This window comes from Apteryx mantelli, chromosome 4, assembly GCF_036417845.1.
Source record: "Apteryx mantelli isolate bAptMan1 chromosome 4, bAptMan1.hap1, whole genome shotgun sequence".
Taxonomy (NCBI): Eukaryota; Metazoa; Chordata; class Aves; order Apterygiformes; family Apterygidae; genus Apteryx; species Apteryx mantelli.
Window position 1 is genome coordinate 62,789,436 of NC_089981.1, and position 17,640 is coordinate 62,807,075.

General features: G+C 41.8%; 1 protein-coding gene across 3 annotated transcripts in view; it reads left to right on the forward strand.

The window, feature by feature from the left end:
* Window positions 1-17,364, forward strand: part of MIPOL1 (mirror-image polydactyly 1) — a 210,971-nt gene extending 193,607 nt beyond the window's left edge. For 2 of the 3 annotated variants that reach the window (XR_010884185.1, XM_067296753.1), the window contains 2 exons: window positions 8,146-8,255; window positions 17,196-17,364. Coding sequence is in view for 1 of the 3 variants with exons in the window: in XM_067296753.1 (XP_067152854.1) it covers window positions 8,146-8,254 (109 nt within the window). In the remaining 2 variants the exon portion in view is untranslated. Of the gene's footprint in view, window positions 1-1,733; window positions 4,440-8,145; window positions 8,256-17,195 lie in introns of those variants that run through there. The other variant, XR_010884184.1, reaches the window with a different exon arrangement.
* The last annotated feature ends 276 nt before the right edge of the window (window positions 17,365-17,640 follow it).

Here is a 17,640-nt window from a genome sequence, read left to right on the forward strand (position 1 = left end):
TAGGGCTAGAATTATATATGTGACCCATGCACATCCACGTATTCTACCTGTCCATGGCACATGACAAGTTGAGTAGAGAGGTCAGCTCAGTGCTCTTAGAACCAAGCTCAAGAAGGGCAAGTATAAACTCTAAGCAGCCCAAATTCAGTATTGACTCTCAGAAGCACAGCAGGCTTTAAGCTACCCCTACGATGAGCCGGCCTAAGCAGAGTGAATGTAGCTACTAAGGTTTCCACTTGGTCACTCTGCTTTGTCTTTAATGTTGTTATGCTGTCTTCTTTCTTAAATTTTGCTTATACAAATGTAATGAAGGATTAGTCTAGCAGAAGAATGAAGAAAATGAAACTTAAATTTAGGTTTGGTGGAGACATTTTGATGCTTTTTTTTCCTTTCAAGCACTTCCACATTAAATCTTCATCATCTGCACATCTAAGATGCTCTTAGTTTCAGTCCACCAAGTGTGGCCCCTTACATGGAAATTGGTAGCATTCCTTCAGTCCAAATTTGCCAGAATCTTTTCTAGAAACTTCCTAAGTGCCCAAGACAGCCAGAGAGTCTACCCCAAACACGTAGCAGGAGGAAAGTTTAATGCTTCCAGATTTGAACATTGTCAAACCCCAGCTTCCAGCTTCTTAGCCATCTGGGGTATGCTGCTGTCCAGGGCTTGGAAGACTCTACTGCTTTTTTTTTTTCCCCCTACTATCATCACTGAACCTTAGGGCACAGACAAGATCTCCTGAGCTGTTGGTGCTGTTGAACCAATTTTGATTTAAGGAAATGGCCAAGGAAGGAATGAAGATGAAGATATAAGGACTACCATGTTATGTTTGACCAAAGGCCCAACTAGCCCAGAAAGTGCCTTTGACAATGACCAGTAGTAGATGCTTAGGAAAGGTTATAAAATCAGGGCAGGTGCTAGTAACCTTTCTCCAGAATAGTCTTTCAGCCTCCAACAATTTGTCATTTAAGGGCTTTCCAAGCCAGAGGTGGTGTCTTTGTATTTAGTACCATTTATGGGCTTTTTTTCATGACAAATTTTTTAATCCATTTAAGGTTTTAGTATCTACTCTGTCCTGTGACAAGAAGTCCTGTAGTTAATGATGCACTGAGTGAAGAAGTATTTCCTTTTCTTTATTGTGAACCAGCTAGATTAATTTGATATCACCTAGTTTTCATATTAGAAGAGACAGTGAAGAACCATTCCTTGTTCATACCTTTTCAATGCCCCTAGTGATTCTCTGTATTTCACATTGTTCCCCTGTCATCTCATTTACAGACAGAAGCCTTAGTCTCCTGTAAACAGGCTGTCTCATGTTTTTAATTGGCCTTGTTGCGCTAATCTCTTTCTTTTCCAGTTCTGCAGTGTTTTTACTGAGATAGAACCAGATTTGCCCATGGAATTCAAGATGTGGAAAAAATGTCAGTTTATCAGCTGGAATAATGATGTTTTAGGTTTTATTCTGTCCTCCATTTGTAATCATTTCTAACATTGGTTTTGTTTTATGACAGCTGATGTCTGTTATGTTGATCCTATAATAATTCTAGGTCTCATTTGTCAATTATAATACTCAGTTCAGAGTTCACTGTAGAGTATATGAAGCCAGGACTGTCTTCTGAATGCATAGCTTTGCATTTATCAGTAATTAATTTCATCTGCTGTTTTATCATGTGTTTACTGAATATCATGAGTTCCTGTTGCATCTCTTCTCACAGCTCATCTTTACTATTCACAGTAACTTCATATCATCAGCAAACATCACCATCTCCAAATTAACCCCTTTTTCAAGGTGATTTCTGGGTGTGTTGAACAGCCTGGGCTCCAGCAAGGATCCCTGTAGGACAATAAGGTGACTTTCCTCCATTGTGAAAATGATACATTTATTCTTACTCATAGTTTTAATCTAACTTTTAATCACTTACTTATCCATGTAAGAGGGAACCCTTACTCCTTGACAGCTTTGATGAGGAAGCTTATTTGCTGCTTTGGAAATGCAAGTTTACTGAATCAGGGCTTGTTTTCCATGCATGAATGGGCTAAGTTCCTCCTTCACCTGGGTGTATCTAGAATTCCCCATCTTCCTCTGATTCTTTTCTCCTCTGAGCAACTAATCTTGTGATGCAGGTTTCATACAGCAATATTGTTTGACCTCCTTCCTCTCATGTTAGCTGGCTCTGTTTAGGAAAGGAGGATCAGCCAGGCAAAAGCAGTCTAGGAGTCTTAATATCAGATACATCTGGCTGTGGATAATACTCGATTCTGCAAAATTAGATGATAATTTTGCTTCTTAATTTTCCTATGTCACATTGTACCTTAGGAGAAAAAATATTTCCTGATTCTGTGTTATGTCTTGTACCAAGTAGGCTGAAATTCAGTGAGGTTTTTAGTTACATTTTTTTATCACCCTTGAGCTAAATGACTTTGAATCATAATTAAATTAAGTATTGATTTTTAAAATTCAGCTAGATATGTTTATCTTCTTTGAGAAGGACCTTGGGAAATTTACTCTGCTGAGAGACAAAGATTCAGGAACACTTGGGTACTAATTCTTCCTTGCTAATAACTCTGTGTGCAGTCTTTGATAAATCTTTTAGTGACAAGTATAAAAGGTGTGTAACCCCTAAAAAGGTACATATGCATCTTGGGATAGTTTTCAAAATGTGGTTAATATCAAAATACTTTTGCTTCTTCACCCACTGAAGTGAATAGCGAAAGTCGCACAGCTTCCAGTAATGTAGGCCCAGGCTTTAGCGTCTTTAGGCGAATTTCTGGCCCCACTAAACTCAATGAGAGTTCCAGCAGCCTGTCAGTGTAATGGGGGCAGCAATTCTCATCTGGCCTATAGAAAGAGGGGATAATCATAACCTGGGTTAACTGGCTTTTATTGCATAGTTTATTCATTGTAAACTGATTGATCTCTGTCCAGTGATTTGAAGGTGAAAAAAAAGCCTGCCCTATATAACAGACAAATACAATTTCATTTCTGTCCTAATTTATGAGAGAAGGGTGAGATTGCATCAGATTATGTAACAGGAGGAGCAATTCGTTTGCCTCCCAATGGAACAGCAGTTCATGACAAAAGGTGGCTCACAATAGGCAATGATTATGATGTTTGTAATTACTGGTCAAATTAGTATCCTGGTTGTTTGGAAGAGCACTGAGATACTCAGAAATGTTCTTCCCTCATGAGATTTTGTGTATTTCTCTGGATGATCCTGCAGCAAGTTACACATTGGGAGCCATTTCTGATATATGCCATGGTAAAATATGTAAATAGCATCACATTGTCTCGGGATAAGAGTGTTATTAATGCTTTTCGGCACTGTAATTATATTCATAGTAAGCCTTCCCTAAGCCCTCACTAATTAACAATATTGTTACAAATCAACTGTAACAGAAAAGAACTGTGGACCTTTATTCATTTGGTACTGTTTTTCATTCAGCCCACAGCCCAAAACTGATAGCATGGTTTTCTATACTAGTGTCAGGAAAACTGCTGATATTTGAAAAGTTCAGAGCCAACTCAGTTTTGTTAATGGAATCCTGTAGATTAAATCAGTTTGATTCCTCTTTAAATATATTCACAAGAAAGTAAGAGTCATTAGTTAATCATTAATGTAGGGGAATATTAAAACTGCTTTTACAAATAAGCCATCATATTGAAATAGTTTAGTAATGTCAATATGTTGTCACAGGAACATTTATTTATTTATTTATTTATTCCAAATCACAGGACATTTCACAAGATATTCTTTCACCTTAATTTTCAAATTAAAATGGCTTTAGAAATATTCTTGTCAGATGATCAAGAGCTGTAACATCCTTAATCCGCATACACAAATGAACTTGCTATCTAAATGTCAAGGTTTCTCTATGCCTTTATTTTCTTCATTTAGGATAATTCCAGATAAAAGCTGCTAGTTTTTTTCTTCTTGATTTGTACCCCACAAGATTTTTCTCATGTACAGGAATAAACTGTGAGGCACATTAAATCACTGACTGGTAGTTTTTCTGATACTATTCTTGCTATGCTTGCAGCGTTACATGTACTGACTCTTATCATTCTACCATTTCACATGTGGTCTGAAGAACTGGACTTTCTCTATTTGTTCTTCTCATGCATTGGTAAATAAAATGTATTCACAAGTCCAAAAAACCACAGTGTTGTTCTCATATTAGGTTGATTATAAGTCAGCTGTTGAGCTTCAATGGTCTAAACATTTCATTCTTCAATTTTGTTGGGAGCACACATGTTCTGGGAAGCTTTTAAACAAATACTTGAAATGGTTGAAAGATTTACATTGCCAGTGCCTAGCTAAATATGTAGTCTTTAGAAAAGACACAGTTTATTTTGGCATCATTTGAAAAACTCAAATATTTTAAACATTTGTTAAGTTTGAGCTTGCACATTTGAATTAAAAGTTTGCATTCCAAAATTGCATCTCAGGTTACCTGTCTCTTTCCTTTTTGTATTTTATAATCTGTTTATTAAAGTAGTCTTTGCAAAAGGAGTTGAGTTTTTTAGATAATTGTAAAATATTGTCATTAACTTAATAATTAGGTTAGCCTGGTAACTCTGTTCAACTGAAACATAAAAAACTCAACTCCAGAAGTGTCTTCAGAATTTATGGTTCATGTTGGTAGCCAAGACTTGGTTGTAAAATTAATCAACTACAGGAATAGTGTCCGAATCCTGCAGTGCTTTACACTTTTAGTCATGCTGTATACTGTGATGTGTAAGTACTAACCCTGATGTTGGATGTAGGACCAGACAATAAAGAAAACAGGTTGAAGATGTATGGAACTGATGAAACAGAATAGCTCAAGAAAAGGAAAAGCTAACTTTCACCTCAAGTTTTTGTTAGTTTTTGTTTTTCTTTTCTGTCTTTCCTTCCCTTGGCAGAAGAATGGCGGGGGGGGGGAGGATGTTTAGTCTAATTTTTAATTTAAAAAAAAATATTTTCCCTTTGATTTTCTATTAAGTTTCAACCTGAGACTGGTACTGAAACTTTAAAGGTGAGAATGTGTAAATTGAAACCACTATATTTTGTTTAAATCCTGCCAGAACCCCAGTTCAGTACATGTGCTTTGGTCTGCTGCCCAGTCAGGAGCCAACTGCAAAGGGTCATTCTAATTTCTGAGAAGTTGTCTTCAGGAGGAGTTTGGCATGTTTCCTCCATGGTTACATTGGGCCAAAGGTCCAAACAGTATCACGTTCACAGGAGTTCATGGCTTACGAAAGCAACAGAAGCAGATCCATTGTCATGTGGTAAAGTATCAATACACCTGGTAGAACTGGTCACAACTTCTTCCCAATCATGCTAAAACAATGTTATGATATAACTGCACAAAATACAAAGATCCACAGTATAAGCTATGTGAATTCACAATGATTCATACTCACACATGAATGTGCACACTGTATTTCACATAAAATTGAAAAATATAATGCTTTCCCAAAGGATTCAAAGAACAGAAACTGGTATATTTATTCATAAAATAAGTATTAGCAGAACTAATTCCTGAGCCAAACTTGAAAAATTTTTTCAAAAAATTAAGATGTAAAAATAAAAACTACCTTGATATTATTCTAATTTGTGGTCTGAAGCATTAGGACTTTGTTCATTGGTATTTAACATTCACTGATGTAGTGCCAATATTTCACAAGTTCTTTGTGATCAAATAGATAAATTATTTTCAAGAATCAGTCTATGAGAAATGAGGTTACTGGTATCTAAGTTGGTATCTGAGCAAGATTTCAAATATCAATAAGTAAGAATCACCTTTTCAAAAAGTTAACTGATTTTTTCACTTGGATGTTTAGGTTATTCAGAGAACATACTCAGCTAACCAACTCACATGCAGCCTCTGTAAAAGTATACGAGACCAGAAATGGAATAACAAACAGTAGGAAGTCTCCATCAACACATGCTCATGCCACTAAGATCACCATATTTGGTGCCTTAACGTGCTCTATAAAATTTTCAACTTTGTTTTTTTCATTTCATATAGGAAAAATTTTCATTCTCACCCCTAGCATTCTATTGATGCATACAGAACAGCAACATTAGAGATGATAGTTATTAAATGTGAGCAGTGGAGTTAAGCGAGAGAGGGTGACACAGTAATAGATATGGATTTGGAATGTGATCAGCCATGGAATTTGTTATATCAATTTGTTTTAGGATGGAAATGCAGAAAATGGAACGCTTCAAGCTATGACTGCCATATGCCAGATCAGTTCTACCACTGGAAGTTCTTCTCACTGGTGTGGACCCTAGGCTCACAGACAGTCCAAAAAAGTAGGGCTGATAAACAAAACACCCAATCATACATTTTGGGCCGAGAGCTATGAGCTTTCAACATGTGATCCAGTCAGCAAATTGAGAAAAATATTGGAAAATCATAGCTTTAACTTGGAGTCTTTTCTTCCCTTTGGACAAGGAAGGTACAAAGCAGTACATCAAGACTGTTCTATTGTTGCAAAAGCAGCATAATACATAAAGTGCAAGATAGATACAAATTAAATTTTGAACAGGAGAATGGCAAAAAGGAATTGTGTGAAGACCAAAAGTACATGAGTGTGGAAGCTTTGTCTGATTCAGATGTAGAAAAGGAAGAAAAGCAGTTATGATGAGCGACAGAAATATTTTGCTTTGCAGACACACAGAAGATTTGTAAACTTCTTGGAAGTCAAAGCAACATACAGTTGTTCTAATCTTTGAATGCAGGTGTCCCACTGAGGTTAAAGTTGATGTGTGAGTGTAAGGTTAGGAAATTTGTAAGGCAGGCTGAAATTTGGTTGTGTTCATTTTTTTTTACTAAATTTTTGTTTGATAGGGCAAGCTAACTTGGTTCCAAATTTCAAATGAAACAATGCTGCTAATTAACATTTACCTAGTTTGGTTACTTTATAATCAATATGCACAGTTAGCAGTGTCCCCTCTACTTCTCACAAATGCAACAACAGAAGTAGTTCTACTATGACTAAGGCTTTTTTGGTAAAAATGTGACATAAAAAGTTATGATGTCAAAATAGTGAATATTGAATTATGATTAATAGTATCTGATCTCTTCTAAAATTTTCATTAATAAATATCAGCATACACTTAAAAGGAAAGCAAATAATAATGATATTTATCCCCAGACTGGCAAAAGAAATCCCTAAATGTGCATTTGATTTTATGTTGCCCCTTCACACTGGGCCTGATTAGAGTTGACTATACTGGATGAAGGATTTTCTAGGCAGTTCTTACCACCTTTACTGGTGCTTAATAAAGCCCAGATGTGAAGATACTATTCTGGCTGAGGCGTGCTGGTGAAATACCTCCTTTAGCCAGCCACACCTCTTTATCACAAATGACATTTCTAGCAGTTACCACCCTCTAGATTACAAAGTCACAGTTTCTTCTGTCCAATTGATCAGAGGTAGACTGCAGGTCTTGGCTAACCAGAGTGATTTTGTCTTAGCCAGGTTAGTCCAAGATTGTGAGTTGCCACTGTATGAATAAAAGCAAGGGCAATGTATATAGCAAAGTTGTCATGTAGTGATCTTATTTTAATATGCCTTTATTTGCTCAGAAGTTGCTTTAAGTCAAGTTATAAAGTCAGATTAACATACGTGCAAGAATAAATTTTGTATATACAAAATAAATTTCACAGTCTCTAAGCAAAATAATAGTCTTGTTGAAATCTGAGGCATTACAAACTAATGCTCAGCTGCTGGGCCATGGAAGTGCCTCTGGAGCTGGTTACAGCTTCCCAGGCAGTCAGCAACATTGAATTTTGTCATCCTAAGGTATATTATTTTTTCCCATCCCTGCAGCAGCAAAGTTCAACTTTGTAGTGAGGAAAGAGGGACTCTTCTGGAGGCAGGCAAAGGGGAAGGGTTATCTGTGGAGTTTCAGGGCGTCTGAAGGCATAGTAGTGAGACTGGGGATGCGAGTGGCTTTCTCAGGGATCTGTCATAAGGAATGGGGCTCAGAAGAGTTAGGGTGGTCTTGGGGAGCAACTGTCCCCAGAGTGATATCTTCCTATGCAGGCAGCTGCACTGAATGCACTAACAGATTCAGCAGCAACACACAGACTCAGTGCTAGAAGTACTTTCTTTTGACTGAATGACCCAAGTTCACCCTTCCTTTTCCTAGGTGTGCAGGATTCTTTCTTTGGTGCACACATGCACACTGCCAAGGTAGAGACACTCACTTGGCCCTTCAGAGCACAGGACCACTTGGGCCCAGACATCTCCTACACTGAGGTAAGTGCTTCCTTAATTCAACAGGTCCCCATAAAAGCCAGTCAAATAAACACTGATCAGTCCAGCTTTAGGCTGTGGCCAAGAGGAGTGATGCTGCATGTGCTGGTGAGCCAGGTGCAGAAGGAGAGGTCAAGGCAGAAAGGGAAGGAGGGACGGCGGACAGTGACAGTACTTTGCAGATCCTGGTGGGGTCTCAAGGTGGGATCTGGTTATGTGGTCCCAGCAGATAGGGAACTGCTGACCTCTGTGGCCACAGAGGACTAAGAGCAAGTTTTGGTACCATTCCCCCTGCTTAATATGATTTACAACAACTAACTTCTGTCCATGCCTGAAGCCATGCTGGTCAATCAAATCTCTGCCTAATGCCTTTACAAAATCTGGCCATCTGACTACATTCAGTGTTTCTGCACATCCTTGCTAGAGTAAGTAACCTACCACAGAAGCCTGAACCAGGGCTGTGCCCAAATGATGACTGCTAGAAGAGCTGAGACTAGGTCTAGATTAGCAGGTCAGACAGTGCAGTAGAAGGAGAGCCCTAGAGCAAAACAGATTGTGTGGAGCATCCCATGACCAGCTTGTGTGCATTTTGGGCTAGTTCTATGCTGGTCCCTGGGCTGGAATGCCCAGTAGTGGTGGGAGCACATCTCCCAGTTTCATACCATCCTTGTGGTATCCTGAGTGCATCAAGACTGCGCTGGCATGTGAACCAAAGCACAGAAAGCAAAGCCAACTGGAAGAGTGGCTTCAAAAGTGCACCCCTACCATGAAGCAAAACACAAATGTCAATGCATCCTGAATGAAATCTGCCTCAGGATTTACTCAGGGTTTAGAACAACTGACCTGTTTTGCCTTTTGCAGATGAAGGTTCACTCTGCTCAGCTGTGGTTCCCACATTCTGACCCAAAGGCATTATATTATATGGGGACTAACTGCACTCATTTATAGTACTTTTGGACTGGAACTCGCTCACCTCCTAATAGCTTGAAGTGCAGGAGAAGAAAAGACAGAGCTGTGCAAATTCACACTATTAGACAAAGGCTTGACTAAGGGTTGTGCTGCATGTGTGGAGGGATATCTGTGGAGAGGGAAAAGGACTCTTATCTGCACAAATACAGCATCAAACGTTTGAATACAGCAATGACCACCATAACAGAGATTGGAATGAAGGCCAGAAAGCTTCACAGTTTTGCTCTTCTTTGATCACATAATGGAGAAACTCAGCTCGATTGCTTTTCAAGCAGCTAAATGCCCTGCTTCCTCCACATTTTGCTTGTCTGCTCATGATAACTTTATTTCCCAAGAGCTCTTGCAGCCACTAGAGCAAGACTCTTAGAAATCTGAACTGCCTGTGCCTGAAGAAAATATGCTTTCATCAGTGTGTTTTTGTGAAATCCCACAGGACTGTTCTCAACATTCCTATACAGCAAATCCACAACTGCCTATTGTAATTACCATCTACACTGTTTTTCGGTAATGGCATTATCCTTTTAATTTTCCAGTCATTGAGATTTGATCAGTAAGTGACTAATATTGCATGTTAAAAGGTGTCTCATACAGAACTTCACCCTTGCACAGCCTCATTTCCTGTGTAGTCAACCAGTTTTTATCAGGTGATCTGCTACCTACTATCTCAATACAGGCTTCCCCCCCCCCCCCAATGCTATTGACTTCTTATCTTCTTAGGGCTCTTCGCAAACCATCTGCTGTAGGTGTCTATCTGGGTACTGTAACTATTGCTATCCATTAGTAGCAGAGAGCCAAAGTCTGGCAGGCTCAACCACATGTTACTCTCTTGACCCAGAATGTGTAGGAGATACATCACCACCTATCATAGACATGTCCTTTTCCCTCCTTCCACCCCTCCACTAGTGATACCTGTAAATTATGTCTTTGTTTCTTACTCTACCTACTTTTCTACCTAAGTGATTCATACACAACACATGTATCTAGCTAGCTATCATCACTTTATGGTAATTAGAATATGTGCATGCAGTATCGTCACTCCAAAGAAAAAGTTTTCTTTGTCTTTGAAAGCTATTGAATATTTTAAAGGTGGGAAACCCTGATGGAATGGTTCGACATGTAAAAACATATGACAGACTCTTTCTCCTCTATTTACTGTTGCTTTTCTAATGCACTCACCCTGGAAAAGGCAGGTACCAATTAAACGTGCATCAATTCCAGCACCCCAGTAGAATATTACTACCTTGGTGGGTTAGAGAGAGAGAGAGGCCACCCCTAAAGCAGGTTCCAGACCTTCATGTGGAACTACAGATGTGTGGGGAATTATGAATTCTTGACTAGGGACTCCATGGAAAAACTACTGTTGTTACTGTTGTTGTTGAACTTGATCATCTTCAGACCAGTAGGTCTCATTAGACTTTTTTCTCCTGATGACTTAAAGATGTATTTACTCTCTCAAATCCTTCCCCATTCTGATACCTGAAGACTATGAACAGATTACCTATTAATCTTCTCTTGGATAAGCTGAAGAGAGTGAGCTTCTGATATCACCTGCTAGATATTGTTCAGACACTAAAGCATTCTTGAATACTATTTTTGGATGCATGGATGCTTGAGCAGAACACAATACTCTCTTCCTGATCTCAAACATGTTCTATATGCAGCTGAACTCTCCTTGTTCTTACTATGCTCCTTCCTGATCCCAAGGATCGTCTTAGTTCTTTAAGGCACAGCATAACCCCAGGATCTCCTGCTCAGTGGTTGTCCAATATGTCCACTAAGTCCCTTTCAGTGCCAATGTGCTCCATGATGCAGTCCCCCATTTTGTAGTGTCCTACATTCTTGATTCAGCTGTGTCACCTTGAATTGTCTCTATGTTGTTCAATGAACCTGCCTGCAATACAGACAGTAGACTATGTCTGCAGTCAAAATAATTTGCCTTGCTAAAAGGAAAATTGGAGGGAGATAAAGAGGAAAAAAAGGAGAAGAGAAGAAAGCTGTGCAGGATTTAAATGAAGAACAGGATAGGGTGACAGCGAAAGGAGAAGGGGACTGGGATTACAAAGGAAAAGCCAAAAATGTGGGAATGGAGGAAAAAGATGAAGATTGAAGTATGGCAGAAGGAGATAATGGGAAGAAGCTAACATCTAAATGAAGAAATCGACTTGTGGAAATGAAATGAAATGAAATGAAATGAAATGAAATGAAATGAAATGAAATGAAATGGGACACCCTGACCAAGAAAAAAAGGTACACCAGTATCCTACCCTCTTAATACTTGAAAAATTCAAACTGACAATCCTTGGAGGCATGCTATGTAAAACTTGACATGGGTGAAAGTGGCTGAAACAGCCAATGGCTGAGACAACCCTTCAGAGGGTTCTAGACAACTCAGCAGAGTAGGTGTATTGGTGGTCCACTCTTCCCTTAAAGTTTTCTGGAAGTGGGAGAGACCAGATAGGAAATGACTTGAGGCAGGAAATAATAATGAAAGAGTAAGCTGGAAGAAAGATGGTAAAACAGAGTTAGGAAGCTCATTTTAATGAACTCTGCTTCACTAATGCTGCTGCCTGTGTCCTGTATTGTTATTGCTTGGCCATGAATCTTACCTGATACAGAAAGAGATAGGTCCCTGTCATAACTGAGACAGGTCCCTGTCATAACTATCCAATAGTCAGAAGAGCTGAAGCCAGGTAGGTGTCTAGAAAGGCTGCTACATAAAAGTTAAGTGATTGTGTAGTTAATCTTGTTGGCTTAGTTGTGTTCCATGGTGATTTTAATTACACTGTAATTTGAGCTAAGTCAAAGGATGATTAGGCTGGTAAGAATAGTGGCTGGGTGGAGGTTAGTGGAATGTGAATGGAAAGAAGTGATTCTGGGGACAGATCTGATGGGCAGGAATATTGCTGTGCTCATGGGGAGGGGGCGAGGCTGTTCTTGGCACGAGCCTGACAGGGAACCGATCCAAGAGGTGGGCAGAGCTGGCGACAAGGGATGACAGCCAGTAAGTAGAAAGAGTGATACTGCACTGACCATGGAAAAGGGGGTTGAGAAACACTGCACTGATCATGTTCAAGAGGGAGGAGGTCAAAAAAAGGGCTCAAAGATGTAAGGAAGGATATGACAAGAACAGAACTGCAGTGTGTCAAACGCCAGCGCTAAGAACCTGCTGTCCCTGGCAGACAAAATATATGAGGCTGTACCTTGAATTCACTTGGGTTTTGCCATAGCTGACAACAGCACCTCTCACGTGTAGTGGGGTATCCAGTCACCTGGTGGTAACTTAGCTTTCAGGTCCATCAGTAATGGCTGTATTCATGAAACAATGGCATTGAAGGACCCTAAATTACTATTGTTTAATTAAGCAGTGCAGTCAGAGTTCTGTGCTCTGCAGCATTCAAAAGAAATGTCATTTAGGTGGAGTGGTGTGAAGTGACAGGAATTATTGACCACAGTATTCCTAGGGATGTTAACATTTTGGTTGAAGTACACCTAGCACAGCTACCTTGAACTGGAAAATCGTGTAAGATGGATGAAGCAATCACTTATTAAGTCCATGTTGAAGCCTTCTTATAGTAATAGAGGACTACCAAAGGTCAATACTAAGAACACTCATTTTACTGATGGGGGAAAATGTTTTATTTTGATGGGGAAAGGGAGAAAAATAGCTCAGAAAAGGTAAGCTGTTTTTTGTGTTTCTGTAGTATGTACAGTGTATGTGGCAAATAAGGCCTTATTACTGGGGGATAAATGGTAGTTTGCTCTGGCATGTAACATATTTGGGTGTCTTTTATTTCTTAAAAGACAGATGCAGTCACACAGCTGACAAATGGCTCTGAGCATGGCAGAAATGGCTGCACCCCTCTAGTTAGAGATCAGTGTGTAGGCTGAGGTCCCATGGACTCCTTGTAGCCTGACTCCTTTGAAAACCAAGAGTTCCTCCCTAGCAAACTCTTACTATCTCATAGGATCAAGACCATAGTCCCCTTTGATTTTCAAGAGCTCTTGTCATACCAAAGAAAAGCCATCATTAAATGTGTGCCACCTTTGCCCCTGTGCTTTCAGGGAGCTCTTATCACAGGAGAGACTGCATTTCTGCTTTCGGATTTTTGAATGACACAGAATCTATTGCACTTTCTTACAGTGCCCTGGAACATTGATTCTAAAGTGGAAAACTAGTGATAGATTGGTTGCAAAACAAATTCTATGAAGTTTGCTTTGTGCAGAAGCTGATCCAACTTTTTTTTTTTTTTCAACAAAAGCCGGTCTCAGAGTGGCCAGCTGGAAGCCTTGACTTTTTCCTTTAGATACAGCACCTAATTGCATCGATTTAGTTCTAAATTTCATATTCAGCTTTCCTCTGTCATATACACATACAAATGGGATTTAATTTGCTTTCAGATTTCCAAGCCATAAAAAGTAAGAACTGTGCCATTATAGTAAAAATTACTTAAATTCTATGTATTATTTTCATAATCCCACCTTCCACCCTTGTATGTCAGCTTTCTTTCTGTATTGACTCTCTCTGACTTGTACAAAGTCCTGCTTTTGCTATAGCCACCTCTTGACAGCAGGATCAGTCCTGCTCCTGCCAGGTGCTAAAATGACTTAACTTGCTTTGGCTGGATGAAAGTTGTAGGTGCTCAAACTGACATGATCAGCTCTGAGCTCCGGTTTGTGGAATGCTACATTTGTATTAACATGTATCTCTCTTTATGATTTTTTTTTTTTTTGGAGGGGAGGGGGAATGAAAATGATGCCCTTTAAAATCTCTTCCTGGAGAGAGAGAAAGAGAGAGAGAAAATACACTCCCCTTGGAATTTAACCTTAATTTGAACCAAGATCAGTGAAAGAAAAGCACTTTCGTGCATTGTTCACCAGCTCCACCCAACCAGCCCCTTATCTAACCTGCGTCTCTGTTGCCTGTAGCTTTGGAACTTTTGCAGTAGTACACTCCACATGCTCTTACATGCTTTAAAACGAACTTCTTGGAGGCACTGTGACATTATAATAGCAAGAAACACCCTCATGATCCTATCTCCCTAGTTCATAGACTGTGCAGAGCAGTAGGAGGGACTGCCCTTCCAAGGGTTTATAAAGGGCCCAGCGAGTACTGTAAATAAATAATCATTACTATTCCTGACCACTGGCAAAGGTGACAGCAGTCTTTGAAAATCCTGAGTCAGCCTCTCCCTACACCCCCAAACCAGGAGGTATTTAAACATTAATAACCTTTTATTATTATTATTATTATTATTAGCCTGATTCCTTGGATTTCTCTTGCCTTCAGAGGGAAGCAGCCAACCCTTGATTTGTATGACATCAGCTTGGGGTCAAAATTCAACCTTAAACATATATATAAAAAAGCAAGCTTCCTTGTTTGCTATTTAGAGGTGGACTTCCACAGTATATCTTCTGTCTTCTGGTCTGGGGGAAACAGCTTGTCTATTGCTTTCCTATTCCTTTTTGCTTCCTAGAGAAGGCAGACAGCTGCTTCAGGCGTGGTCCACCTTTATGCTGTCCCCTATCTTCTGTCAGCCATCTGCTCCCTGCAGTCACCTCCCTTTCCCAACATCCCTCACTTTCTCCTGACTTGTAACTACTTGGTCCACCTTCCTCTGCTTCTGCTTCCTCTGTTTCATACCCCTTCCTTCTACACCCTGACTATTTCCTCCATGCCTCACTGCTCATTATTCCCATTTCCATTTCTCTAATGCTCTAGCTGTCATGGGTCATCTCCCTGCTTCCCCAGGGTCTCGAGTGAAAGCAGTCCTGCACTGGCTTTACCCGCGGCCCTTTTTGCTAAGCGCAGCCTCCCTTCACCTGCAGGCAGATGTGGCAGACACTTGGCAGAGGGCAGCGGGTGGTGCCACCCCTGTGCCAGCAAGGAGAGGTGCCAGCCATCTGGAGAGCAAACTTCTTAAAACTGAAGGCAGAAGTCATTCCTGATGACTGTTTAAAATAAAGCTTGATATATTGTGCAGCTTACAAGGAAGGAGAGGATGTTGTTAAATGCACGAGTAGTTTGACACGTATCCTCCCCTTTTTTAACAACCACCGGCTGCTTTTCTTTTAAAAGATACTTTGCGAAATGCTGTTTGTTTTTATTTTAGATCGACCAATAATAAAACTCTTGAAGGAAATATTGCATATAGCATTGCTGTTACACTGCTCGAGTTGTTGAAGGACTCCTTGGAACGAACATGCACTAGGAGACGGCAGGCAGGAAGCAGGAAAAATCTGAATAAGAAATATCAAGGAGGCACGGTCAAGCATGAATCATTTCGGTCTTTCAGTTGAACCAAAAGCGAGATCAGATTTCACACCCACCGTGGACGGGGCAAGCGTATTCACGCACACCGCAAGCCCGTTGCTGTGGAGGTGGCTTGATTTCAAGGTTATTTCGGGGACCATTGGCTTATACAGAAGCCAAATTTAGACGAGTTCTTTTACAGTTTGTAAAGAAAACCGCTGATCAGTAAAACTGCTCGTGCTTTAAAAAGACAAGAAAACAACAAAACAACAACAAACACGTTAGAGGCAGGTAGCAGTTTGTGGTAGACACCCACCCGCCGGGGAGCCGCAGCCAGGCGCGTCACCAGTGGCTGAAAGTGAAAGTGGCTGCGGGGAGAAGCGAAAGCGGCGGCGGCCGCGGGGCGCCGCGGCGGGCAGCGCGGGCGCGGGCTCGGCGCCCGCTGCGCGGCTCCCGCGGCGGCGGGAAGGGGGCGGCGCGGGGCCGCGCCTCCGTCGCGCGCGGGGACTCCGCGGCCGGGCGCGGCTGCAGCCAGGGACGGGGCGGACTCGGCAGCCAGGACGGCAGGGCGGGGGCAGCCCGAGGGCTGCGATCCTGCTCTAAGGAGCTGGGGAGAGTTTCAGCAAAGCCGCAGGCCGCCAAACTGCCAGACGCGTCTCTCCCTCCCTACACCCGTGCAGCGGGCGGGCCGGCGGCCGAGAGGCGCCCCCGGGACGCCCCCCCCGCCGCTCGCCTGCCCGATGTGCACGGGGAGGGTCTCTCCCTCTCCCTCCCTTCCTCCAGTCCCCGGCATCGGTCTCCCCACCCCCACTTCTGCGGGGCCGATAACCCCTCTGCCATCGGTGGCAGCCCCCACACTCGAGATCGGTGCGTGCCCGTGGGAAGGAGAGGGGACGGGGAAGGGGGAGGAGGGGGAAGTCCCCGGGCACTGCCGAGGGCGTGGGTCGCATTGCGGATGCCCGCTCCCGGTGACACCTGCGAGCCACACCACCCCGGCAGCCGGACGGATCCCGCCGCCCCCACGCTCCTCCGAGCAGCAGAAGGAGGCGAAACCTCGTTAATCGTTTTGCAGCCGATGGGACAAGGAGGGCGCCGTGCAAAACCACGCTTTGCCAGCCCTAACTACAGCCGTGTGCCGGCTGCGCCGGGGAGGCGCGGGCCGGGGCCGAGCCGGCCTCCTCCCCCCTGCGCCCCCGCCCGCGGCAGCGCCCGGCCCCGCTCCCGCGCGGGGCGCGGCTCCGGCATCGCGAGTTCACCTTCGGCCTGGAAAATACCCTAAAAAGTGCTTTAATTCCTCCTGTGATCATTCTGAGGCGCCCCTGTGTTTAGTAACCTGAGCAATGATTTTGTAATTAAACCTGTGTTATTTTGGAAAGCCCTTTTTTTTTTAATGTAGATCTTTAATTTTCCAAGTATCCTGCCACGCTCATACTGGCTCAGGCGCGTTGCATGTGCCAAACCGCAAAGCTTATGGAGCACAGGTCCTTGCAGATGAGGAGATCTCGAGTCTGTGCCTTCTGCAAACTAAAGAGCTCTGTGTCTTCGTGTGCCTGTATATTGACTATTTTCATAGGGTTCTGGCTGTGGTTTGCCGCTCAGTATTGAAAGGAGTTATTGATACTTCCAGGCGAAAACTGAGAAAAAGACTTTTTCTCTTTTTTAAGTATAATGACAACTGATGTTTTCTCTTTGGTTTTCCTTCTTCTATTTTATTCCTTACTAAGGTTACTGGCATGGAAACAGGACTGTTGTACTTAACGACCTCGTCGACACGTGCAGTGTATTTGTTGCAGCCTGGAGGATCTGACTGTTAAGAAGTATTCTATCCACAATATGTATTGACTATGTGTTCTTAAATTGCCCTGTCACAAACAATCTACCTGGTTAAGTACAACTACCTTTCTTCTTCTGAAATTAAAACATTTTGAAAAGGAATGGCTCCTTTCCATTAATGTCTTTCCTAATTAATGTACACTATAGCTTTTATTCTATTCCAGCCCTTCTAGAACGGAGGCAACACATACAATGGGACCTAAATTTATGCCTCAGAAAACATACTAATACATACTAACGTCTTGCATGCTACCCGAGACCAAAGTCATTGTGAAAACTGCCAGTGTAGTAGACTGAACTGGAAATGTTTTGGTTTCTCAGATCAGTATGTATTTG